A 23,977-nucleotide genomic window follows, 5' to 3' on the forward strand; every position below is an offset into this window, starting at 1 on the left:
ACTTATAGATCCCTACTTCTATAAACTTTCCCAAGCTGTAAGGCAGCTTTGGTACATGTGCTCTCCAGAGCTCGCTCGTAGCTTGGTACAACATTGCTGTCCAGCAAAGTGTCCAGTGTGAAGGTTTAGGGTGCAACAACATCTGCCTTCCCTGCAGGGGTCCCACATATGAAAAAAATAACTCCTGGCCTCATAGTAGGGAGGACATCATTTTCAAATTTGAAAGTAGGTGAGCACAGTTTGCCATCTTGTCTGGCCCGTCCAGTTCTGGGAAGGGCTTAGGAGGGTCTCAGCACAGCTCATCATCCCCACCCCCACTCTAGCTTGTCCCTGAGGCTCAGCACTGGAGCTCTGGACCCCACAGGTGTTTCCAGAGCCTAATAGTGTCCTGGGGGCTGACCGGATGCACCAGCAGCAGGCCTCGTATGGTGCAGGGGTCCCTGGTGCGATCTGCTGGCCAGGCTGTGAGGAATCCTGGATGGGCACGGGGCACTAAGCCCAGGGCACGGAAGCAGAAGCCAGTGTAGACATCATCAAAGGGGAAAGGCACCACGCGGGCTGCTGCCTGCAGCAGCCAGGGGGCCAGGCGTCCTGAGATGACATAACCACCTCCACTTGCGTAGGCTGGGTAGTCACCTTCAAAGAAGGTCCTCGGCACATAGAAAGGGCCAGGCTTGCGGAGCGGCTTGGCCTGGGTGAAGACCTCACCCAGGTAGAGGCTATGGGCCCAGGTGGGTGGCAAGGTCTGCAGGTGCTCCAGCAGGGCAGGGATATGCACGAAAGCGTCATCCTGAACCTGCAGAACAAAATTCACATCGGGGCAGTGGTGGCTCAGCCAGGTCAACAGCAGCAGGTCTTTGAGTGTCCGGTTGTAGGGAACGTCTAAGAAGTCCCAGAGCAGCAGGTCACCGTAGTGCTGGCTCTCCCATGTCACCAGTGATCTTAGGTCAGGCCCTCCCATTCCTAGTGGGGACCCCAGCAGGAAGAGCAACCGGGTCCCAGAGACTGTGCTGCCCCAGGTCTCCCTCACAGCCTGGCGTGCTGCAAAGTGTCCTGGCTCAGACTTGACAGCCAGGAGCAGGTAGGGGACATCCTTATCAGAGCAACTGGCCACTGGGCTGCCTCCCTCTGTAGGCAACCATAGAGGGAAGCTCCTACAAGCTGCTGACAGCAAGAAGCGCTGAAAGTCCTGGGGGTACAACAAGAAGTCCAATATCTCCGAGGCTGCAACAGTCCCCCAAGTCTGGCAGTTCGTACTGGGGAGAACTCCCAGGTTCCGCTGCTTCTGGTTCCAGTAAGCCAAGGACAGTGGACCAATCTGACCCAGGCGTGCAGAGAGGTTGATGGGCAGGGTGGGCTCGGCATTGTGTGATGTGGGACTGAGCAGGGTGCCCCTGGGTTCAGCCTTGTTAAACCAGGATTCGGATGTCCATTCGATGTACACTTTGAGGCCCAGGAGTGTGAGCAGTGCTGACAGGCAGAGCTGGCACTTGCGGCAACGCATGACCCGGCCCAGGGAAAGGGCCACCAGTGGTGCTGCAAGAGTCACAAGGAGTCACAGAGGGTGCAGCGTGGACCTCCCAAGAGGGCCCAGCTGAGCCCAGACAAGCAGCCTAGGGCTTACCCAGACCCAGCCAGCTGGTAATGGCTTCGAAGACCCTGACCCTAGGCAGCCTGGCTCATAGTACCTAATTGTCACATTACCTTAGACTGAGCTCCACACCCGCATCCTATTTTTTCCCTTTCCTGGAGTCAAGGTGTTGATGTATTTGCGGCATCGCTTCAACGCCATTCCTATCCCCTTTCCTCCACTCTTCTGTCTCTTTTAGGAGTCCTAGCTCCCCGGGGAAACCCCTTTTACCATCTTGGAAACCTACCTAACTCCTCTAGTAACCCCACCCCAGGGCCCGCCCCAGGTACCTCTGGGTTCGGCTTCCGCCAGCTCTGGGGGGGTCCTTGGGTCAAGCCCTGCCGGGACTCCCAGCTTGCAGCTGTGTGTCCTCCGGCTGCCGGCCCAGCCCTGGAGTCTGGAGGGGCGGGCGGGCGGGGAGGAGGCGGGAGGGGCCCCTGGGGCCGGGAGGAGCCAGGGCGGGGCTGGAGGGGAGGCAGACGGGGAGACGCGCTCTGGCGAGTTAGGGCTGGTTTCCTGGTGAGACGTCAGGAAAGGTGCAGGGGTGGCCAAATCGTGGACCCCGACTGCGGACTGCGAGGGCCTGGGAAAGAATTCCAGGGAAGGGGAGGCCAAGGGCAGCTGACATGAGTGATCCAGGGGCAGTCTGGGCCCCCAAAGAGAAAAGAGAAGGGAGGCCAAGGGACTGGTTCGAGGTCACCGCCAGGTCGTGACTGCTGTGTGTGTGTGTGTGGGGGGCATGTTTGTAGGGGCCGCGAGGCAACTAGAAGAGAAGGGTGAGGCAGAAAAGAGAAAGACAGACCACAGATGGTCGGGGTCAGAACAGAGCGTAACTACCCAGAGAAGAGTCAGAGGAGCCCGGGAGGACCCAAAGAAGAAAGGAAGGGCCAGGGAGAAGCGTAAGCAAGGAAAGCAATAAAGGATGATAGAGTGAGGTGCACTGAGAGCCCCCAGCTAGGGGCCTGCACCTCCTCCAACTTGTGCATGAGCCACTACCAGCCTACCATCTTCATACAGATGGTCGGCGCCCCGCCCTGTGATGCTCTGGGCTTTATGCCCCACCCCTGGGGCAGGAGGGTTTCTGACTGTGTTTACATCTCTGCCCTAGGGCCTCTGTAGTTGAAGCAGTGCCAGCAAGTCTGAGGAGGCCAGCAAGATGGGGGCCTTCTCAGATCTCCAGGGACCTAGGTTGGGAGGAAGCCTGCTTCCCACCTCCCAAGTCCAGGCTGACCCCTTGCAGCCTACCTGGTTTGGTGGACTGTCCAGATATAACAGGCACCCAGTGTACTAGCACCTGAGTCTGTTATCAGTCCAGCCCTGATTTCCTCCCTCCAAGTTTGAAGAATGGAGCCCATGGGAACAGATGCAGGAAATGGTGAGTGCTAATGGGATAAGAGCTCCTGTAGGGAAGATAGCCAAGGGCCAGGCAGGGTCAAGCCCACCGCCTTGGGAGAGGCTGGATAAGGCTTCTCGGCTCTCCTGGCTCATCTCCCTCTATGGCACTGAGGCTCTGTGACTGTGGCATCCTCCTCCTGAGGCCTACAGTCTCACGGGAAGCAAGCAATGCTGATTGCGGAGTGCAGCCTCGGTCCAGCTGGGAGAATCCATACAGCTGCTGCAACCAGCAGAGTTCAGTAGAAAGCCTCTATTAACAAAGAACGTAGGATTGAGTAACAAAGGGTCAGAGGCAGAAGATTACTTTTAGGGACCATGGTTTGGAGCATTTTCACTATCTGCTCCCATCTAGTTTTTGGCTACTTTTGGGTCCGTGTTCCAATCAGCCAAACAACCAGCCAGACCACTTCTGTGGCACAGGGTAACTTATTAGATCCAAAAGGCACACCTGTTCAACAGATTTGGCCCAGCTGTCCTCAGCACACACCTTCCGGTTTTTACCTATACACATTTCAAATTCCTCTTCTTCCATATATGGGAGTTTTGCCTGCCTGTATGTCTCTGATCAGTTGCATGCTTGGTGCTTCTGGAGGCAAGAAGAGGGCATCAGATCCTCTTAACTGGAGTTAGACAGCTGTGTACTGTGGCTGCTAGGAATCAAAGGTGGGCCCTCTACAAGAGCAGTCAGTGCTCTTAACCACCCAGTCACCTGCCAGCCCTTCTCTTTCTGTCTTTTGTATTCCTTGTGATCCTTTGGCTTCAGCTTCCCTAGTGCAGGAACACTGGTTTGGGGGAAGTACTAAGCATTGAACCTAGGGCCTCGTGCATGCTACCACTGGGCAGTACTGCCCCAGCTTAGAGTCTTTTTTTTTTTATCAGTTGGGATCCAGTTAGGTGTACCTCCCTCTGGAGGAAGTGGATTTGATCCTAGGGTTTATGGCTTTGTTAGCAGTAGAGGACACTCCTGACTCTCTTTTATTAACTAACTTGGAGGTAGTCTCACACTGTAGCTCTGGTGGGCCTGGAACTTGCTATGTAGACAAATGTGCCTGCCTTCTGCCTCCTGAGTGCTTTTGAAGTCTTAAGAATAATGAACACATGGGGCTGGAGGGACAGCTCAGTGGTTAAGAGCAATTATTGCTCTTGTAGAGAACCCAGGTTTAATTCCCAGCACCCACACAGGAGCTCACAACTACCTATAACTCCAATTCCTGGGGATCCAATGCCGGCTTCTGGCTACCATGGGGACTGCATACACGTGACTTACATCTAGGCACATAAACAAATCTTTAAAGAATAGTGGGCATCCAGGGCCACTATTGGTTCTGTTGGCTCCTTGGTATTGGCAAAAGAGCCTTGAAGTGGCTGGGTGGGGGGGTCAAGTCCTGATGACTCTTGGGTCCACCCCATTCCAGGAATGAAGATCTGGGGCTGTCATTGAGCTCTGAAGTTCTCAGACTGGCTACACACACACACCCTCTGAGGACTCAAGAGCGCTCCCAAAAATCCCAGCACCCAAACCATCTTTGTGGCCATTATTGTCAGCATAGGAGCCATGGGTACATATTGCAGTTGGCAGCTTGTTGGTATCCACCACCGGTCATCAGAGATGCCCTACAGGGCACACATGCCAGAATCTCTAGCATCCACCCCCCCCCCTTTTTTCCAACATGGAGCTTACTGTTGTGCTCACGCCCAAAGTTCCAGCCCTCCCATTTTTGTTTTGTTTTTTCGAGACAGAGTTTCTCTGTAGCTTTGGAGCCTGTCCTGGAACTAGCTCTTGTAGACCAGGTTGGCCTCGAACTCACAGAGATCCGCCTGCCTCTGCCTCCCGAGTACTGGGATTAAAGGCGTGTGCCACCACCGCCAGTTTAATTTTGAACCTTTAGAACTATCCATCTGGATCCAGTTGGGAAGAAAAGTCACAAGGTAATGCGATCAGGGAATTTAATATAAAGAATCATACATTTGCACGGTGTATTGGGAGTTGTGACAGTCAGTGGTAACATGGGTACCAGGAGTCATTCAGTCGATAGGGACCTCACCCAGCAATCTGGGTCCTGGGGAACCACTGTACACTTCAAGCTCCAGGCAGTCCTGGCCTTTCCGTTGCGTTCTCTCCAGCGCCCTCTACTGATGAAATCTGTCGTGCCGGATGAATGGACCATTTTCCCAAGGGTTAAGATCCATTTTCACAGAACAGGAAAACCCCACATTTGAAGTACAAGTCAGTAAATTGTTCCAATTTTAGTATATGTGCTACTAAAGCGAGCACACAAGCCTGTAAATCCATGGGCGATGCCATGGGGCTTGGGGTGCTGCTAGCCTTTAATGAATGTGGATACACCCTGCACAAGGAGGAACCACCACTGTAAAGAACCAACAGCCTCTCATGTTGGCCGGTCCTGCTGACATGTATGTGGACAGTTTGGGGGAATGCTCTTGGTGAGCAGGGATAATGAGAAACTGTGGCGCTGTGAGCAGCTTTCCATGGAGGGCTGTTGGCCATGGGGACAGCTGTTTGATATCTGCAGGCAAACACCAGTCAGCACCCTGACTCAGCCTTCTTATTTGCCAATGCTCCTTTGGGTTGAATGGACCTCACTGGAAGCCAGAGTGAGAAAACATCACACTCCACAGAGCCCCACAAGATCCTGAAAGAGTGGGGCCACAGGCTAGGGAGAGACAGGGCTCGGTGTGTTCTGAGGCTGCTGGTCTGGCTCCAGCTTCAGGCCCTGGGCCCAGTCAGTGCCAAGGACCTCACAATGGGGCAACATTTCTTCTACCAGGATCTGAGTGAGGCCTGGGTGGGACACGGCAGGGAGGTCTGAGATGTCCAGCCTGCGGAGATTCCTGAAGGGTGAGAAGGATGGCTGTGAGAGCGGCATCTGTGTGTGACCCTAATTTCAACTAATAGTTCCTCTTTCTATTCTTTGTGGGTGTGTGTGTGCGAACGGATGGACCCCAGGGCTTCACACATTCTGCTGCTGACCCACACCCCTAGCCCCTTACTGGTACATTCTAAGCAAACACTTTAGCTCTGACATGCTCCCAGCCCCTCACTGGGGGACTCTAGACAGGGGCTCCACCACTGAGCCACATACTGGGGAATCTAAACAACTATTATCACTGAACCACACCCTTAGCCCTCCAGTAAAACTCTACAGCTATCTAAATATGTGAAATTTACTGCTCACCCCGACAGTGTGACTCCCACAGAGTTTCTGTCCATATACAAAGGAAGCAAGCCTGGGAGTCAGTTCTTTCTCAAGACACAGAATGCTCAGTGGTGCTCACCTACCACAGGTACTAGATCACAACAGGGAGGGTACAGACAGACGGCTAGCAGCACCCAGAACCCCCTCCTGGCTCTGCTGGCATAGGGTTGGTCTGGGCAGAGATCTTACTGGAGGTGGTGGAGGCAGGCAAGGCCCCGTTCTGAGACTTGGGGGCACCCGGCCAGCGAGAGCTCCTGCAGCGAGTCAGCCAGAAGGTAGAGACGGCTAAGGCACCAGTCATCCACGTTGGGGCAGCGCTGCAGCGACAGGAACCGCAGCTCCTTCAGGGGCACTGCTGGATGAGAAGGTGGGTGGCACCAGGGCCTTTCTGGAGCCCAACACCAAAGGGGAAGCCGCCCCCCTGGCCTACTCACGGAGGTTGCTCATGCCCTGGTAGTTGATGGCACAGCCACTGGCATCCACAGCCTCCACAGGAACCTTCCGGAACTCCAGGAACTTGGTAGGAAAATGGCCACGCTCATTTGGACGGATCCACTCCTTGTCCTGAAACCTAGAATGAGGAGTAGGTGATGACACTGCCTGGCTTCCCAAGTGTGGCCACCCCCGCAATGGTGGCAGGTCGGCACCCTCCTCACTCCTTCACACAGGACACCAGGAGCCCAGATACTGTCCAGTGTCAGAGCCAGGAACTGAGCTGGTCATGGCTGCATGTCTGGAAGCCCAGCATTTGGGAGGCTAAGACCAGAGCACTGTGAATTCAGGGTCAGCCTGGGCTAGACTGAGACACCCCCACCCCTCAGCATACATTTACTAAAGGAAAGAGCTACATGTGTGAGTCTCTGCTGACAGCTATTTTCAGACACTCTCATCCTAAGGAGTCGGCAGAAGTCCTTAGACCAGGTAGGAGTACATAAAGCCTATAGAAACTGAGTATTTTTCCAGAAGGAAGAAAAGAAAACACCCAGGGGGGCTGACGAGAGATGGTTTAGTGGGTAAGGCTGCCTGATGCCAAGTCTGACAGCCAGTTAATTCCTCAGGGCCCCCATGGTGAAAGGAGAACTCACTCCTTTAAGTTGTCCTTTGACTGCCACATACACACAGCGGCAAAAGCACACCCTCATATATATATTTAAAGCTGGGTGGTGGTGGTATATGCCTTTAATCCCAGCACTTGGGAGGCAGAGGGTGGCTGAGCTCTCTGAGTTCAAGTTCTATGAAGCAAGTTGCAGGACAGCCAGAACTGTTATAGAGAAACAATGTCTTGAAAAACAAACACAAAAAAATAAAAAAATAACCCCCATATATGTTATATATATATACACACACACACACACACACACACATACACACACACACACATTTTCTAAAAGGGGAAAAAGGAACATAAAGAAAGACCTTTTTGCTGTTTGCTTTTTGAGGGAGGGTCTTGGGTCTCGCTATGTAGCCCATGTTGGCTTACAATTTCTAACTCTTCGGCTTCAACCTTCAAATCTGGGATCTCAAGGACATGCCACCCTGCCCAGCTAGGAGATCCACTCAGTCTGCCCTCCTCTACCTCCCCAGAGCTGGGGTCAGAGGAGTGTGACACCTCACCAGGCAGAAAAACACTTTTTTGAGGTGGGGTTTTGCTCTGTAGCCCAGGCTGAACTCGTCAAGAGTATCTGGGATCGAGGATTTGCACATCACCTGGCTGCCTGGTGTGACTGAGCACTGAGACATTCCACCTCATGACAGCTGTTTAGACTGAAATCCCAGTCTTGAAAGCAAACCCTGTATTAGCAATGTCACACATAATTCTTTTACTTATTTATGGTGTTTCTGAGACAGGGTCACACAATATATATATTCTGGCTGTCATAAGACTTACTCTGTAGACCAGGTTGGCCTCTGAACTCACAGAAACCCACCTGCCTCTGTCTCCCAAGTGCTGGGACTAAAGGCATGTGCCACCATGCCTAGCTATACATAATTTTTAAATTATTTTTTTAACGGAGGAAGTCTTAAGATATAGCCATGACTGGCCTAGAACTCACAGAGACCCACCTGCCTCTGTCCCCATGTGCTGGGATCAAAGGGCTGGCTGTTAATTTAAAATTTGTGTGTCTTTGTGTGTGTGTCTACAAGTGTGCATGCATGTAAGCCAGTGATGTCGGGCATTGCCATCAGATGCTTTTCCACCACATGTCTTGAGACAGAATCACTCACCTAGGGCTTGCTAGTTAGGCTAGGTGGCTGGCCAGCCAGAGAGCCTCAGGGATTGTCCTGCCTTTACCCCCTTGGCAGTGGGATCAGGGTGTACCCCACATGCCTGACTTTTACAGGGGCGCTAGACTCATGTCCTCATGCATATGTAACAAGCACTTTACCAGCTGAGCCTTCGCCTCAGCTCTGCATGCCATCTCATTTTATAAACGACAAACTTGAGTCCTGATACAGGGCTGTTAAGACAGCAGAGATGCTCCACCCTCCCACATCCTCTCATGACAGCTGTCGTACTTCACTGCGCCTCCCTGCTTCAGGATGAAGAGGGCACCTGTGACATATGGGCCATATTTCTTCTGGATGTCAGCGAAGGATCTGTGGAGAAAATGAGAGCAAAGGTGAAGCCTGGGGCCTCTCACTATGTGCCAGTTCTATGAGGGAAGACTACAGGGCAGCAGGCAAGTACTGACTAGCTGGCTGCAAACCTGAGTGCCTATTTAGTGCTGTGTACTGGGACACAGTGGACAGAGCACATCACTGTCTCTGCCTCTGTGGAACCATCTAGTAGCAGGGGAGAGATAACAAAGCAAGAAGTAATTGCAAATCTCAGAAAAGCAGTTCTGAGAAGACGAAAAATCGGGGGCAGCCTGACAGTGGAGACTTGTGTTAAAAACCATTTCTTGGTCAGGTATGGCATACACAGAAGGTAGAAGCAGGAGGATAAGGGCTCCAATCCAGCCAGGCTGAGCTATGAGAATCTCCCTCAATAACAAAACAAATCAAACAAAAAATGAAGCTGAAGATGGCTCAGCTCAGTTGAGGGCACTTGCTGCTCTTGCAGAGTATTCAGCTGGATTCCCAGCACCCCACATCCAGTGGCTCAGAACCGCCCGAACTACAGCTCCAGAGAGCAGGGTAAAAGCGAGCAGTAAGAGAATGGATGTGGTAACTGTGATGGTTTGAATGAGAATGGCTCCCATAGGCACGTGTCTGAATGCTTGCTCCCCAGTTGGCAGAACTGTTTGGAAAGGATTAGGAGGTGTGGCCTTCTTAGAGGAAGTGTGTCACTGAGGGCTTTGAGGTTTCGAAATCTCATGCCAGGCCCAGTATCATGCTCTTTTTTTGGGCTTGCAACCTGTGGAGCTACTGCTCCAGTGCCAGGCCAGCCTGCCACCATGCTCCCATCATGATGGTCATGGACTAATCCTTTGGAACTGGGAGCAAGCCCCCATTTAAATGTTTTCTTTTAAAAGCTGCCTTGGTCATGGTTTTTCTTCACAGCAATTGACCAGTGACCAAAATACTAACCTTAAAATGAAAGGTATCAGGGCAGGCCACACACAGTGAAGTGCTGGGATTGACCCTGGGAATCCTCTGACACTGGTAGACTAGATGTGAAGGCAGAGAGAGACCACAGACGATGCCTTCAAATTCACCCTTAGCAACTGGGTGGCCAGTGGCAGCCATCCTTAGATGGGGATGGCTTGAGAGTAAGATTTCTTTTAAAAGGGAAATGTGAGAGATATGTTTTAGCCACATATGTCTGAAAAGTCAGCCTGACTACCAAGCAGGGCTGGTGGTGGAGTGCCTATAGAGTGGAGTCTCAGAGAAGGGATGGGCCAAAGAGGAAGATGTGAGCTGATTATGCTGGCAGTGGAAGCCATAGCTTGGCCTGGGACTGACTAGAAAAGGAGCGGGGGCTCTTGCTGGAAGATCTGGCCAGCAGGGTCTTTCAGGAGCCTTGCCAAGCCACAGGTTCTCACCGATTCTTCCGGTTCCCCTTCAGTATCTGCTTCCGAAGCAGGTACTCTCTCAGAGCATGGATGTCATGGAAGTAGTCCGAGAGGAACTGTAACAGTGTTCTTTTCTTCCGACTGCTGTCTGGGGTCACGGGCTCACTCATGCTATGGATGCCCCTGGCCCTCCCATTCCATTCTCGGGCACTCAAGCGCAGGAACTGGAGAAGGGGAGAGGGAGAGGATTGGGGTGAGCCTGGAGGTGGATTCCACCCCTAAATCTTACACCATGACTTTTAATTTTACCCCTTAATTCAGCCAGTCTTGATTTTCTCAAGATCTTCTAATTTTCCACCAAATCCTTATTTTTTTTTTTTTGCCCCAAACTCCCACTATACCTTAATTTCTCATCAATTCACTTTTTTTGGCAGGGGGCAGCATATGTATGCAGTATGCATTCTTGTGCCAGAGGTTGAGGCCAAGGTCTCCCTTAATTGCCCTTTACTGTATATATCGAGGCAGGCTCTCTCACTTGTACCTGGAGCACCCCAACTCAGCTACTCTACTCAGTCAGTCAGACTGAGGACAGTGCTGGGATTACAAGTGGGCTACCATGCCTGGCTTTCAGCAACTCTGGTCGTCATGCACTTCAACGTGAGCTTTAACAATGACCCAGATTTTACCCAGCTCCTTCTAGGGTCTTGCTTAACTACTAATTTCTTGGCTGCTCCATGGTCGATGTAACTTTCAGTGTTAGGGTATCAACAAAGCACTCTAGCACTAACTACATTCTCTAATTTAATGACTATTGGGAGTTCTAGGAATTTCCCTCGGACTCTTTCTCGGAACTCCACATTCGCTCCTTGGTTCCTGCCTGCAACATCGAGTCCTTTGATTTCCTCCCTCCCTCCCTTCCTCCTTTCTTTCTTCTCTCCTGTTTTTTTTTTTTGTTGTTGTTTTGTTTTGTTTTGTTTTTCGAGACAGGGTTTTTCTGTAGCTTTGGTGCCCGTCCCGGAACTAGCTCTTGTAGACCAGGCTGGCCTCGAACTCCCAGAGATCCGCCTGCCTCTGCCTCCCGAGTGCTGGGATTAAAGGCGTGCGCCACCACCGCCCGGTTTGAGTCCTTTTATTTTCTATTAAGGTTTACTTGTTTATTTACCGACGGGATTCCTGATCCCCTGCCTCCGCAATCCCAAATGCTGGCATTAGGAGACCCTTAAATTACCCAGGAATTCGTGCAAAAGTATCCTTAATTCTTTCTGCATTTCCCCCAAATCCCAGAACCTCGTTCAGTCCTTCCAGGTCCGATTCAAGCCGCTTTCCCAGGATTAGCAGGCCTAGTCCTCTGATTGGCTAGTCCGCCCTCATCCATTGGTTTCTCTACCAAGCCTCCGCCCAGCGAAGCCCGAGACTCTCTGTGCCACTGGCGTCCCTAGGGCAAGGCCCGGCCGGACACGCTTTGCCCCCGCAGGCTCGAGGGGAGCTGCAAAGTGAACTACAGTTGGAGGGTTCCAGGCGCCGCGGTGACCTACCGCCCTGGGCGCCGCCATCTTGCCCGATGACGTAAGTAAAAGGGCGGGACTTTCCTGCCCAATACGTGGTTCAGACGCAAACGACTACTTTTGTGGCCACACCCCTCCTTTTTTTCCTTCTTTTTAGCCTTGCTTTTAAAGACGCACATACTCTTTAATCCTGTTGGGGTGTTCAGAACACCCCCCCTTTTTAAAGAACGGTGTCTTGACACCCTCTGAAGAGGAAGGAGGCGGTCTTTCCTCTTAGGGAGCTGCTTTTCCTGACTGCGGTAGCAATTCTCTTGATTGGTTGCCCGCCCCTTTTGTACCTTTGCCCTCCTTGGCTGTTGCACCTGGTTCCCTCTCTCCCCGCTTCTCCCCCTGTTCCCACGTGGCCATGTCTGTGCTTCTGGCTATGCTCTCCCATATATCTACAACAAACTTTCTCCTTTACCATACCTAGGAGCCTCCATGTCCTTTTTAAAAATTCAATCATTATTTTAATTTATATCATTTTTTTTGTGTGTATACACACCCACATGTCATGGTGCACCTGGAGAGATGAACAGACCATGGGTCCTGGAAGTGAACTTAGGTTCCCTAGAATACACGACAAGCACCTTTACCCACAGAGATATCTTGCTGGCCCTATTGTGATTAGATTTTTAGAATTTTATTTGATACGTTTGCCTGCATAGATGTCTGCACCACATGTGTGCAATACCTTGAAGACCAGAGGTGGACGTTGAATCCCTGAAGTTGGAGTCTCCAGCCACCATGTGTGTGCTGGGGATGGAGCCCAGGTCTTCTGGAAGAGCAGTCGATGCTCTTGTGGTTTTGTTTGTTTGGTTTGTTTAGTTTCTAACAGGGCCAGGCAATGGAAAGGTGATAGCCAGTTTAGAATTCAGTATAAAAGACTGAATTTAGTTTGGAGTTCACATCTAGACATTTATTTATTTATTTATTTCTAAGACAGAGTTTCTCTGTATAGCACTTGACTGTCCTGGAACTCACTCTGCAGACCAGGCTGGCCACAAACTCACAGAGATCCATCTGCCTCTGTTTCCAGAGTACTGAGATTAAAGGCATGAACCACCACTGCCCGGTTAAGTGGATTATTTCTTACACAAGGTCTCTCTCGGGTACATTAAGCTGGCCTTGAACTTTATTTTTTTTTCAATTAAAAACTTGTTTAGTATGAATGTGTGTGCGCGCATGTGCTTATGAGTGTGGGCACATGTGTGCTGTGGTCAGAAGTTTATGGGGCACTGGGAAAAGCCTAGGGCCTTCCCAATGAATGCTAGGTAAGCTCTTTCTCAACTGAGCCACTTGCCCAGCTCCCAAATGCGAAGTCTTGGTGGATACAATCATTCATTCATTCACCAGCATTTACTGAACTCTCACAGTGAGTTCTGAGAGCCTCTTTCTCAGGGAGTTGCCATTCTACGCAGAAAAAGGATGGATAAAAAAAATGAATAAAAAACTAAAATACTGTTTGATAAGAAGCAGAAAAATGCCAGGCAATATATTAGGGAATGGCTGGGGCATAGAACCGCCAGCAAAGGCCTTTGCAAAAGGTACATTTAACTGGAATGAGTGACATGGAAGAAAAAGATACCTAAAGGTTTGGAGTGAAAATGTTCAGGCACAGGTGAGAGCCAAGGCGGACGCGCTGAAGCAGGCACCAGCTTGCAGAGAGGTAGGAGACAGGACCAGGGAGGTGGGCAGTGGGGCTGACCGTGTAGGTCCAGTAGGGTTTTAATCTTTTTACAGAGGGAGAGAGGAATTTCAAAATCTGCCTTCCATGTTGCGAAGACCTGGAGAATGTCTCTTAGAGGGCACGGGTGGACATGAGATCAACAAAGAGGCTACTGCTATAGTCCAGGCCCATGAGGAATAGGAACTAGGGAGGGGGCAGTAGTGAAAGTTGCTAGAGAAACCAGAAGGTGTTATTTATGCAAGTGGAGAGGCAGGGAGCGGTGGGTTTGGCGAGGTGGGGAGTTGGTAGATTGAATGCCCTCAACCACAAATGCCCTTGTTCTGCAGTCCTTAAAGGTGGAGGTGTCATTTACAGAAGGAAGTTTATTTGGGCTTGCCATTCCAGAGGGCTGAGTCCGGGCATAGTGGGGAGGTGTGGATGGGAGCATGTGGCAGGTGTGGCACCAGAAGCAGGAAGCTGAGAGCTGAAGTACAAAGCAGAGAAAGCAACAGGAAAAGGTGGGGCTTTAAACTCTCAAAGCCCACCTCGGGTGAGGCACTTCCTTGAGCAAGGTGGTTCCTCACAAAGCTCCCCAAGCCACCATGGACCACTCAACTGTCCTGAGTGAGCTGATGGGGGACAATTCCCTTCAAACCACCACACTCTGACTATGTCACTTTCTATGGTAAAGACACCCTCTTACCTCTGATAGTCCCACCCCCTCACCTCTGATAGTCCCACCCCCTCACCTCTGATAGTCCCACCCCCTCACCTCTGATAGTCCCACCCCCTCACCTCTGATAGTCCCACCCCCTCACCTCTGATAGTTCTACCCCTTTTCTTAGTAGTGTATCTTAGTAGTGTATTTATTGCTTAGTAGCCCAGGCTGACCTGAAACATGTAATCCTCCTGCATCAGCCTCTCGAGGCTGGGATCTTAGATGTGTACCTTAAGGCCCAGTTTAAGGATTTTTTGGGGGGTGGGGCCATGAGGGTTTCAAGACAGGGTTTCACTATGTAGTCCTGGCTGTCCTGGAACTCTCTGTAGACCAGACCTTGAACTCAGATCTGCCTGGCTCTGCCTCCCAAGCACTGGAATCAAAGGTTTTTTTTTTTTTTTTGGTTTTTCGAGACAGGGTTTCTCTGTGGTTTTGGAGCCTGTCCTGGAACTAGCTCTTGTAGACCAGGCTGGTCTCGAACTCACTGAGATCCGCCTGCCTCTGCCTCCTGAGTGCTGGGATTAAAGGCGTGCGCCACCACTGCCCGGCTTGGAATCAAAGGTGTTTGACATCACTGCTCAATCAGCTTAAGGACCTTGAGATGGGAATGTTATTTATTGTAGGTGACTGCTGGATCGCGAATGTCTTATCAGGATGGCCACTGCAGAAAACATGAGTCAGGATGCCAGATGGCAAAGACTGGAGTGATGCAAGGGGAGCAGGTAGTCTGGAAGTTCGGAGAGCAGTGTGGCTTCTCTCCTGGAAGCACCCAAGTGTGTATGTGTGTGTGTGCCTGCTTGTGCTTACGTGTGTGTGCGCCCCTGCCTGTGCTTTTATATGTGTGTACCTGCCTATGCTTGCATGTGTGTGCCTCCCTGTGCTTGTATATGTGTGTGCCTGCTTGTGCTTGAATGTGTGCACCTGCCTGTGCTTGTATGTGTGTGTGTCTAATGTGTGTACCTGCCTGTGCTTATATGTGTGTGTACCTGCCTATGCTTGCATGTGTGTGCCTCCCTGTGCTTGTATATGTGTGTGCCTGCTTGTGCTTGAATGTGTGCACCTGCCTGTGCTTGTATGTGTGTGTGTCTAATGTGTGTACCTGCCTGTGCTTATATGTGTGTGTGTATGTGTGTGTTCGCCTGCCTGTGCTTGTATGTATGTATGTGCCAGCTGTACTTGTGTGTGTGTGTGTGTGTGTGTGTGTGTGTGTGTGTGTGTGTGTGTGTATGCATATATGCTCATGTTGTTGGTGCTGGTGACGGGGCCAGGAGCTTATTGCATGCTAGGCGAGCATGGACCATGTAGCTGCATTCTTAGCCTGAACCTAGAGCCCTGCTCTGCCACTGAGCTACACCCCCAGTCTCCTGTGGGCTTTGGTTTCTGAAGCACATGCTAGTGTAGCACATGTAGCACATGCTAGTGACTAAGGATGACATTGAACTCACAACTCTCCTGTTTCCATTTCCTGAATGTTGGGGTTTCAGGCATATACCCCCATACCCAGTTAGCTTGATATGACATTGGACACAGAACATGGCCTCCTGCATGCTAGGTTAGCCCTCCAACAACCGAGGCACATTCCCAGACATCTTTGCCCCCACCTTTGGGTTTTGAGACAGGATTTCATTCTGTTTCCTTGGAAATCAATATATAGATCCTGTTGGCCTCAAATTTGCAGTGACCATCTTGCCCCTGCTTACCAACTATTGGGATTACAGATGTGTGTCACCCACCATACTCAACTAACCTTGTGAGGTTTTTTTCCCCTTTTCTTTGAAAAAAATTTTTTTGGTGCATGTGGTGGTTTGAAAGAAAATGGCCCCCAAAGGGAGAGCACTATTAGGAGGTGTGTCACCGTGGGGGTGGGCTTTGAGGTCTCTTTTGCTCAAGCATACTCATAGGCAGAGCACTATCTGGAGCACTTCCCAGTCCTGGCCACCTGGCAGTGACACACACAATACAGCCATGCCCAAGGCTAGCAGGACTGGCTGCTGTATGGCAGCCTGCAGTCTCCACACAGAGACTCTTCAGGGAGCACTGGTGGCAAAGCCGTGGCAGGGGACAGACAAGGATCAATTTGGGGGAATAGCCAAGGGCATTCAACTGAAGAGGCTGAGGAAGGGGGGCTGGAGAGGTGTGAGGACCTCGGAAGGAAGACAGCCCTGCTCCTTCAGGTGTCGAGCATCAAGCACCATGTGCCCGAGGGAGTCAGCCTAAGAGGCAAGGGTGTGAAGTTAGACCTTTGCCCAAGGCTATGAGATCATGGAGGCTGGACTCCAGAAAGAAAAAAAAATGTGGCCATCCGACTCAGAGTGAAGAATGGACTTTGGGATGTCTCTGCCAGCCCCTCCTGGATCTTTCTTCTCCCCCACGCCCGTCCCACAGCTTCCCAGGCAACTGGGCCCCTTGGACCTTGCTACTTCCTGCTTTCAGTCCATAGTTCAGACCATGGAGCTGTGGGTGCAGTTGAAGCAGGCCGGACCAGAGCTCCTTGGATTGGGTCCACTTCCCCAGGCGCTAAGGATGCCCCCGCCAGAGGGGAACCCTGGCCAGACCCTTCTATCCTCAGGGACAGAACTTGGGAGTGCCAGGGGGCCACTGCTGTGGATCTGGGAGGAGCTGGTGAGTGAAAGTTCACTAGAGAGAGAGATACTGTGGGGGAAGGAGTGATAGCAATAGACATGGCTGAGGCTCAGCCAGGCCTGCTGGCTCATGTCTGTAATGCAGCGCTGAGGCAGGAGAATTTCAAGCTTAAGGCTGCAGATTGTCATCACATGTGAGAATAAAACAAGGGCAGAGACAGGTAGCGGCGGGGACAGAGCAAGAGAAGAAGGAATGGCGACAGTCCTGGAGAGAAGCGGAGGAAGGCATCAGGGACCTGGAATGACCAAGGGCAGGCCTGAGAAAACGGAGCTGGAGATGCGGGGTCAGAGATGAAAAGAAGGGGCCACAGAGATGAAGAGGCAGAGTCCAGCAGAGAAACAGAGATCAAGAGGTACAGGGAGAAGCAGATGGCATGAAGAACCCGGAATCAGAGAGGTCCCTGGCCAGGCAGGCTGGAACTTGGGCTGGCACTTGCTCCCTGAAGCTCCTGGCAGGTGTGCTTACTCTGGGTAGCATACCCACGATGCTCCTTTACTCCTGTAGGGGAACCTGCGCCGAGTGGATTTCCAGCTGTTGGGACAGCTGTGTCACCTGGGACTGGAGATGGGGGCCCTGCGGGAGGAGCTGATCACCATCCTGGAAGAGGAGGAGGAAGCAGTGGAGGAGGAAGAGGAGAGCTGTGTTGATGAAGAGGATGAAGGGCCTCAGGGGAAGCAGGAGGGGGGACATCCAGGGGTCTCCTATCCAGCCCTGTGTCCCCCCGACTTTGAGATAACCATCTGAGGTGATAGAGTTTGACACATAAATGAAATGCAAATTTATGCAAAAGCAAGAGGAGATTTGGGTCCAATCAGACAGAATTAATGGTGTTCCTTCAGCAGGCTGTTCTCAGGAGATCCTGACAGTGGAGCCTGGGGATGTGGGCCGGTTTGACTGTAGGTTCGGGAGGGGCACAGAAGCCTTAGCTCTATGTGCAGAAATGTTCCCAGCGTGGCCTGGAGAGCCAATGATTGGCAAACATGATGGAGATGCTGGCAGACAGGATGGAAGATCAGTTCAGCCTAGTGTGGTAGATGTCATGGCTATTAAGCGACTGAGACATCACAAGTTCGGAGGGAGATGTGGAATGAGGCAAAGGTCAATGACCCGTGTGGTAAAAGCCTCCCAATAATTAAAAAATTGATTACATGTTGAAATGATGTTTTGAATACATGGAATAAAATATAAATTTTGTATGCTTTTCTTGTGGTTCTATGTAACATAAAGCCATTTTAGCCGTTTTCACGTGTGCTATGTGATCTATATGCACACATGTGTGCAGGTCCGTGTGGCTGTCTTCCACTGTGGGTCTCTCACTGAACCTCACAACTGTGACTGGGCTGGCCCGCGAGTTCCCATGACCTTCCTGGCTCCCCCATCCCCATGTTGAGGTTACAGGCACCTGTAGTTGAGCCTGGCCTTTTCCTTTGGGTGCTGGGAGTTGGAACCCAGGCCTTTATGTCTGTACAGCAGGCCCTCTTACCCACTGAGCCACTGGAGGCGCCTCCTTTTGTTCTTTCTTTTCTTTTTTTGAGATAAAGGCTCTGTGTAGTCCTGTAGACTAGGCTGGCCTGGAACTCACAAAGATTCTCCTGCCTCTGCCTCCTGAGTGCTGGAGTTAAAGACGTGCACCACCATGCTTTGTGTTCTTCCTTTCCTTTATGCTGTGTGTTTGTGTGTGAGAGCCGGTTTGTACGCCACAGCATTTGCGGAGGTCAGAGGACAGCCTCAGGCACCAGGCCTTGTCTTCTCCCCTGAGACAGGGTCTCTCATATTTACGGCCGCATGCCGTGTTACCTGGCCTGAGAGTTTCTGCCAGTTCTCCTATCTCCACGTCTCATTTCTCCATGGAGGCAGGGGGATTACAGTTCCTAAAATATCCAGCTTTACTTTGGTTCTGGGGATTCAAACCAGGTTTTTACGCCCGCAAGCACTTTACCCACCAAGTCATTTCCTCAGTCCTCCCTTATTTTTAATTATTATTATTATTACTATTGTTATTACTATTAATGTTTTTTTTTCCCAGGACAGGGTTTCTCTGCGAAACAGTACTGGCTATCCTGGAACTCACAGAGATCTTCCTGCTTCTGCCTCCCAAATGTTGGGATTAAAGGCGTGTGTCACCACAACCTGATTCTTTTTAATTAATTAATTTACCCTAAGGATGCTCAATCATACTATAAGGCATTTGCTTGGCTATGTTCATGGCAGCATTATTTGTCATAGCCAGAACCTGGAAACAACCTAGATGTCCCTCTACCAAAGAATGGATAAAGTAGTATGGTACATTTACTCAGTGGTACTCACTGGTAAAAAATAATGACATCTTGAAATTTGCATGCAAATGGATGGAACTAGAAAAAACCATCCTGAGTGAGGTAACACAGATTGAGAAAGACGAACTTGGTATGTACTCACTCATAAGTGGATATTAGATGTAAACCAATGGATAAACAGCCCATAGTCCTCGACCCCAGAGAAGTTGAATAACTAGGGGCTTGTCTTCTTAAAGTGACTTTTACACATAGCAGCCAGGGAGCCCTGGGCTGATTAGGGTATTGCCTGGCTGCGTCTTGCCAGATGACAGAGTAGGCCAGCATAATGCCTGAATCCTCACAGCCCCCACAGTCTATCACAGTCTCAACTCTGTTTAAAAGTCTGAAGTTGAAAGTCTCTTCTGAGATTCATGAAATCTCTTAAATATAGTCACCTGTAAAATCAAAATCAAAAACAGATCACACATTTTCAATATACAATGGCACAGAATATACGTTACTGCTCCAAAATGTGGAGAAGAGAGGTTAGTGAGAAATATTGAACCAAAGCAAGACTGAAACCAGCTGGACAAACCCCAACTGTACATCTCCATGTCTGATATTAAAATGCTCTTCAGAGCTCCAACTTTGTTCAGCTTTGTCAAACACAACACAATTCTTTCTCTTGGGCCAGTTTGACTCCCTGTTAGTTTTCCTTGGCAGGCATGCCATGACTCTGGCATCTCTAACATCTTGGGTTCTCTAAGACAATCCAGGCTTCAACTTCACAGCTTCACACAGTGGCCTCTCTACTAGGCCTCCCTCCATTCAGGGACACCCCTGACACACGCCTGGCCCCAGCAGCTTTCCATAGATTCAGATACAAATTCCATAACTCATTTCTTCCATCCTTAACTCTAAAGTCAGAGCCACGTGACCAAAGCTGCCACGTTCAGCTGCTTGCTGGGGCTGGAACAGGCCCCTCCTCCAATTGCATTTTTGCCAGCTTTCTGTTTTTGATGGTTTCCTTCACTGCCTGAGCTTAGCTGTCCTGAAACTTGCTCTGTAGACCAGGCTGGAATCAGACTCAGAGATCCACCAGCCTCTGCCTTCCCAGTGCTGGGATTAAAAGTGTGTGCCATCACTGCTTTGCCTAAACTTTTCTTTAATTCCTTTTCACAAGTCAGAAATTCAGGGGGGTGGGATCTTGCCCTGAGGTTGCCACACTCTTCATTCCATCTCAGTCTGTTGATCTCCTCAATTACAGGATTTGGCTCCATTCCACTTCCAGTGCTCCTTTTCTCTTCAAATGGTTTTCCTTCCTCAGCCGGCCCCTTTCATTATAAATTTCATGAGAATTACCACTAATAACCACAAAGTAGAGTCTACACTAGGCTGTTTTGAGATTTCTTCTGCCAATGGAATTAATTCAAATCTCTTCACTTTAGCCTCAGGCAGACTCTTTGGACAAGGGCAAAAGGAAGCCACATTATTTTTTTTATTTATTATACATTATGTATACAGCATCTGCCTTAATGTATCCCTGCAGGCCAGCAGAGGGCACCAGCTTTCATTATAGATGGTTGTGAGCCACCATGTGGTTGCTGGGAATTGAACTCCGGACCTTCGGAAGAGCAGTCAGTGCTCTTAACCTCTGAGCCATCTCTCAGCCCCAGCAGCCACATTCTTCACCAAAATATCCCAAGAATGATTTCTAGGCAACTAAAACTCTTCTCCTCTGAAATCTCTTGATCCAGCCCTGGACAGTCAAATCATTCTCAGCACCACTGTCTTCCATGCTTCTACTAAAATGGCCCATTAAACAGTGCTTAAAACATCCACTGCTTTCCTAACCTAAAGTACCAAAGTCCAAATTCCTCCAAACACACACTTCTTCAGGCCTATCACAGCAATACCCTGGTACCAACTCTGTCTTTGTTAGGGCTTCTATTGCTGTGAAGACACACATGGCCATGGCAACTCTTATTAAGGAAAACATCTAACAGGGTGATGTACAGTTCTGAGGTTCAGACCATTGTCACCATGGTGGGAAGCATGGCCACATGCAGGCAGACACCGTGCTGGAGAAGGAGCTGAGAGAGTCTTACAACTTGCAGGCAATAGGAAGTCAACTGACAATGAGGGAAGCTTAAGCAAAAGAGACCTCTGTCCCCATGGTGACACACTTCCTCTAACAAGGCCACACCTACTTCAACAAGGCCACATCTCCTAATACTGTCACTCTTTTGGGGGGCATTTTCTTTCAAACCACCATATCAACTCAGCCCAAACTACTAAAATTAGGGCAGAAGGGAATTCTCACAAGAGATCTCTCCTGGATGAAGCTAGAAGAGAGCAGGGGAGAGCAGGGGAGAGCAGAGGAGAGCAGGGGAGAGCAGGGGAGAGTAGAGAAGAGCAGGGGAGAGCAGAGGAGAGCAGGGGAGAGCAGGGAGAGCAGGGGAGAGCAGAGGAGAGCAGGGGAGAGCAGGGGAGAGCAGAGGAGAGCAGGGGAGAGCAGGGGAGAGTAGAGAAGAGCAGGGGAGAGCAGAGGAGAGCAGGGGAGAGTAGAGAAGAGCAGGGGAGAGCAAAGGAGAGCAGAGGAGGGCAAGGGAGAGCAGAGGAGAGCAGAGGAGAGCAGGGGAGAGCAGAGGAGAGCAGGGGAGAGCAGGGGAGAGCAGGGGAGAGCAGAGGAGAGCAGGAGAGAGTATAAGGAGCAGAGGAGGCAGTGCAGGGGACTGTCTCCCAGTGGCTCAAAACCAGAACCGAAGAGCTGGTTTACACAGCCAGAAAGTGATGAGCGTCCCAGCCACAGCAGGCCTTCACGGAAGGAGGGTCATGCTGACAGTGAGGACACTGACCCTGTTGCATCAGTCACAACAGGTCCTCTGCTGGGGCTCCCTGGAATACAAGCCTTGGCTGTGAGGAAATGTTACAGGGGAAGGGTGGGGAGAGCTGTTTGAAACAGCTGCCCCAGGGCCACACCCCATGTGTGGTGCTAGAGCTTCCTTGAAGCATCCCCGAGTGTCCAGGTCGTGGTGCTCCCACAAGGACCGTTCATCTCCTACTCAGCCAGGCAGCACACCTGGGAACTGGTGAGTCAAACTGACCATTGTCCCCCACTGATATTCTTGCTCATATACAGAAAAATAAACATAAGCGGTACTGCAGATAAAAGCTGTTTATTAGTATTAGTATCGATTTCAAGTGTGTCAAAGGACTTCAGCAGACATCAGCCCAGTGCTCCAAGGAGAGGTGTTTCGGGTCCACCATGTCTGTCTTCCAGAGGCCACATATCAGGATACAGCATCAACACTCATTAAATTCAGTCTTGGAGACCTGAACATGGTACTGGCTAAGGAAGTGCAGACACAGCCTGTTTACCAGCCTTCGTTTCCACAGATCCTAGAAGTTCCCCTAGTGCCTGTTGTACCCTGACCTGAGCCTGCTCTATCAGGACTCCCTGTGTGCTCCCCTGACTTCATCTCCCACAGATAAATGCAATAGACCTCAAGAGAGTTACCTGGGGAGGGAAGAGATGCTTCCCATAACAGGAGCCGACCTGATCACAGATCTGCCCACACACAGACAGAGTGTCTTCCTGAACCACCTCCTGAGGACAGTGGAGCTCGTGGCCACCCAATCTCTCACCTGGCCAGACCCCATCTTTCCCAGGACACACATGACACCTCCTCTTCCAGGCTCAGTACGTGAAGCTACTTCTGAGATATGTGATCTTGTATGTCTGTCCATGAGACAGTGGCCATGACGGTGGCAAGCATATAGGAGAGTCCTCAAATCAGTTGTGATTCAGATGGTCCCTTAGCATCCTACAGCGTCTGTCCCTTCCTGTTGGAGTGAATCCTGCTTGAGAGAGAGTGTCAGACACTGGGAAAACCAGCCAGCCTGCTGTGTCACAAAAGGACTCCAGGGCCTCTCTCTGTGATGACCATTCCGAGGACAGAACACAGCAGAGGTCATTGCTAGGCTGGGCAGTTGTCCCCCCAGGAGACGGGTCCCTATCAGTCTTGTTCAAAGTGGGACATGGAGGGCTGAAAATTAACACTAGGGAAGCAGAGGACAAGGAGGAGTCCTGAGCACACATCTGTCCCCACAGCTCATGTGACCCTGGGAGGAGACCAAGCTCAGAAGAACAGCAGAGCTGATACCAGAGTGGCAGGCCTAAGGGCAGTGCTGGGGCTGATGCTCTTCTCCTCAGAGGGGAACAGAGCCAGCACAGAGACCATGCAGCTCCTCTCAGCCTGTCCTCACACAGGGAACATCCTCTGGTGGATCTTCCTGTTCACAGGTGAGGGATCCACCCTGGGGCTGGAGTGGGGAAGATGAGCAGGAATGAGCAAGGGTTTCCTGGGGAGAAGAGAATGGAGAGAGGCGGCAGGGCTTCTGCTTGTGTCTAGGAGACAACAGGAAGCCAGGAAGATCCTCGCAATAGGAACCCTTCAGTGAACTAGGAGTAAGAACTGAAAAGCTCAATTCTCACTCTTCCAGCACTAACTCCTGCTTTCCACCATGTTCTTCACACTGGTACTGTAACTACATCAGGGTGACTATATACAAATAAAACTGGGATAATCAAACTCTTGACATAAGAGTTATGGGGTGCACACACTCATACCTGCACAGGGGTGTAAGCCTTTTTCAGACACCACAGATGCAACACGACCAATTTAGTCTCTGTCCTCACGGGGGCCGCATCATACTGAGCAGAGAGAGACCATCATAGACATCTAGTAGATGAGGTCAGAGGGAAACAGGAAACGAGAAGAGAGAGATCAGGGAAAGATGAGAAAGATATGAGACAGGGTCTCTTGAGTAGGAAACCACAGAGGCTTCCCACACTCATGCACGCATATATGTACATACACATGCATGCACACACATACAAAGACACACAGTTCTACATGGTCGCATGCACACACGCACACACATGT

The 23,977-nt window shown here is 50.7% G+C and overlaps 3 protein-coding genes across 8 annotated transcripts; 1 reads left to right on the forward strand and 2 right to left on the reverse strand.

Moving 5' to 3' along the window:
- Positions 1–206: 206 nt before the first annotated feature.
- B3gnt8 (UDP-GlcNAc:betaGal beta-1,3-N-acetylglucosaminyltransferase 8) lies at positions 207–2,009 on the reverse strand. The gene is made up of 2 exons (XM_075958383.1): positions 1,921–2,009; positions 207–1,536 (listed from the first exon to the last, which is right to left on the reverse strand). The coding sequence occupies exon 2, from the start codon at positions 1,502–1,504 to the stop codon at positions 338–340; it is 1,167 nt and encodes a 388-aa protein (XP_075814498.1). The 5' UTR covers positions 1,505–1,536; positions 1,921–2,009; the 3' UTR covers positions 207–337.
- A 2,949-nt stretch (positions 2,010–4,958) lies between these two features.
- On the reverse strand, positions 4,959–11,796 carry Dmac2 (distal membrane arm assembly component 2). Of its 6 annotated transcripts, none has more exons than XM_075988246.1 (6): positions 11,735–11,796; positions 10,230–10,423; positions 8,761–8,841; positions 6,678–6,814; positions 6,433–6,595; positions 4,959–5,878 (listed from the first exon to the last, which is right to left on the reverse strand). In XM_075988246.1, the coding sequence occupies exons 1-6, from the start codon at positions 11,750–11,752 to the stop codon at positions 5,701–5,703; spliced, it is 771 nt and encodes a 256-aa protein (XP_075844361.1). In that variant the 5' UTR covers positions 11,753–11,796; the 3' UTR covers positions 4,959–5,700. The 6 variants fall into 6 exon arrangements, with proteins under 6 accessions (XP_075844361.1, XP_075844353.1, XP_075844390.1 ...); XM_075988238.1 differs by having other exon boundaries at positions 6,433–6,598; XM_075988275.1 differs by having other exon boundaries at positions 11,487–11,759.
- A 4,776-nt stretch (positions 11,797–16,572) lies between these two features.
- On the forward strand, positions 16,573–17,986 carry Erich4 (glutamate rich 4). The gene is made up of 2 exons (XM_075988298.1): positions 16,573–16,752; positions 17,278–17,986. Exons 1-2 carry the CDS (start codon positions 16,579–16,581, stop codon positions 17,515–17,517), a joined length of 414 nt encoding a protein of 137 aa, XP_075844413.1. The 5' UTR covers positions 16,573–16,578; the 3' UTR covers positions 17,518–17,986.
- Positions 17,987–23,977: the final 5,991 nt, after the last annotated feature.

The sequence above is a fragment of the Microtus pennsylvanicus genome, chromosome 1 (assembly GCF_037038515.1).
Source record: "Microtus pennsylvanicus isolate mMicPen1 chromosome 1, mMicPen1.hap1, whole genome shotgun sequence".
In the NCBI taxonomy this organism is placed as follows: Eukaryota; Metazoa; Chordata; class Mammalia; order Rodentia; family Cricetidae; genus Microtus; species Microtus pennsylvanicus.

What these genes read in the sequence shown, in the direction of transcription:
- Dmac2 (XM_075988238.1), bottom strand. An exon ending in CCAGGGCATGAGCAACCTCC is followed by an intron (nt 6,599 to 6,677) that starts GTGAGTAGGCCA and finishes CTTCTCATCCAG; the next exon opens with CAGTGCCCCTGAAGGAGCTG. An exon ending in GCCTGCCTCCACCACCTCCA is followed by an intron (nt 5,879 to 6,432) that starts GTAAGATCTCTG and finishes CTCACCCTTCAG; the next exon opens with GAATCTCCGCAGGCTGGACA.
- B3gnt8 (XM_075958383.1), bottom strand. Translation starts at nt 1,504, where the DNA reads ATGCGTTGCCGCAAGTGCCAGCTCTGCCTGTCAGCACTGCTCACACTC.
- Erich4 (XM_075988298.1), top strand. Translation starts at nt 16,579, where the DNA reads ATGGAGCTGTGGGTGCAGTTGAAGCAGGCCGGACCAGAGCTCCTTGGA. An exon ending in TGTGGATCTGGGAGGAGCTG is followed by an intron (nt 16,753 to 17,277) that starts GTGAGTGAAAGT and finishes TTACTCCTGTAG; the next exon opens with GGGAACCTGCGCCGAGTGGA.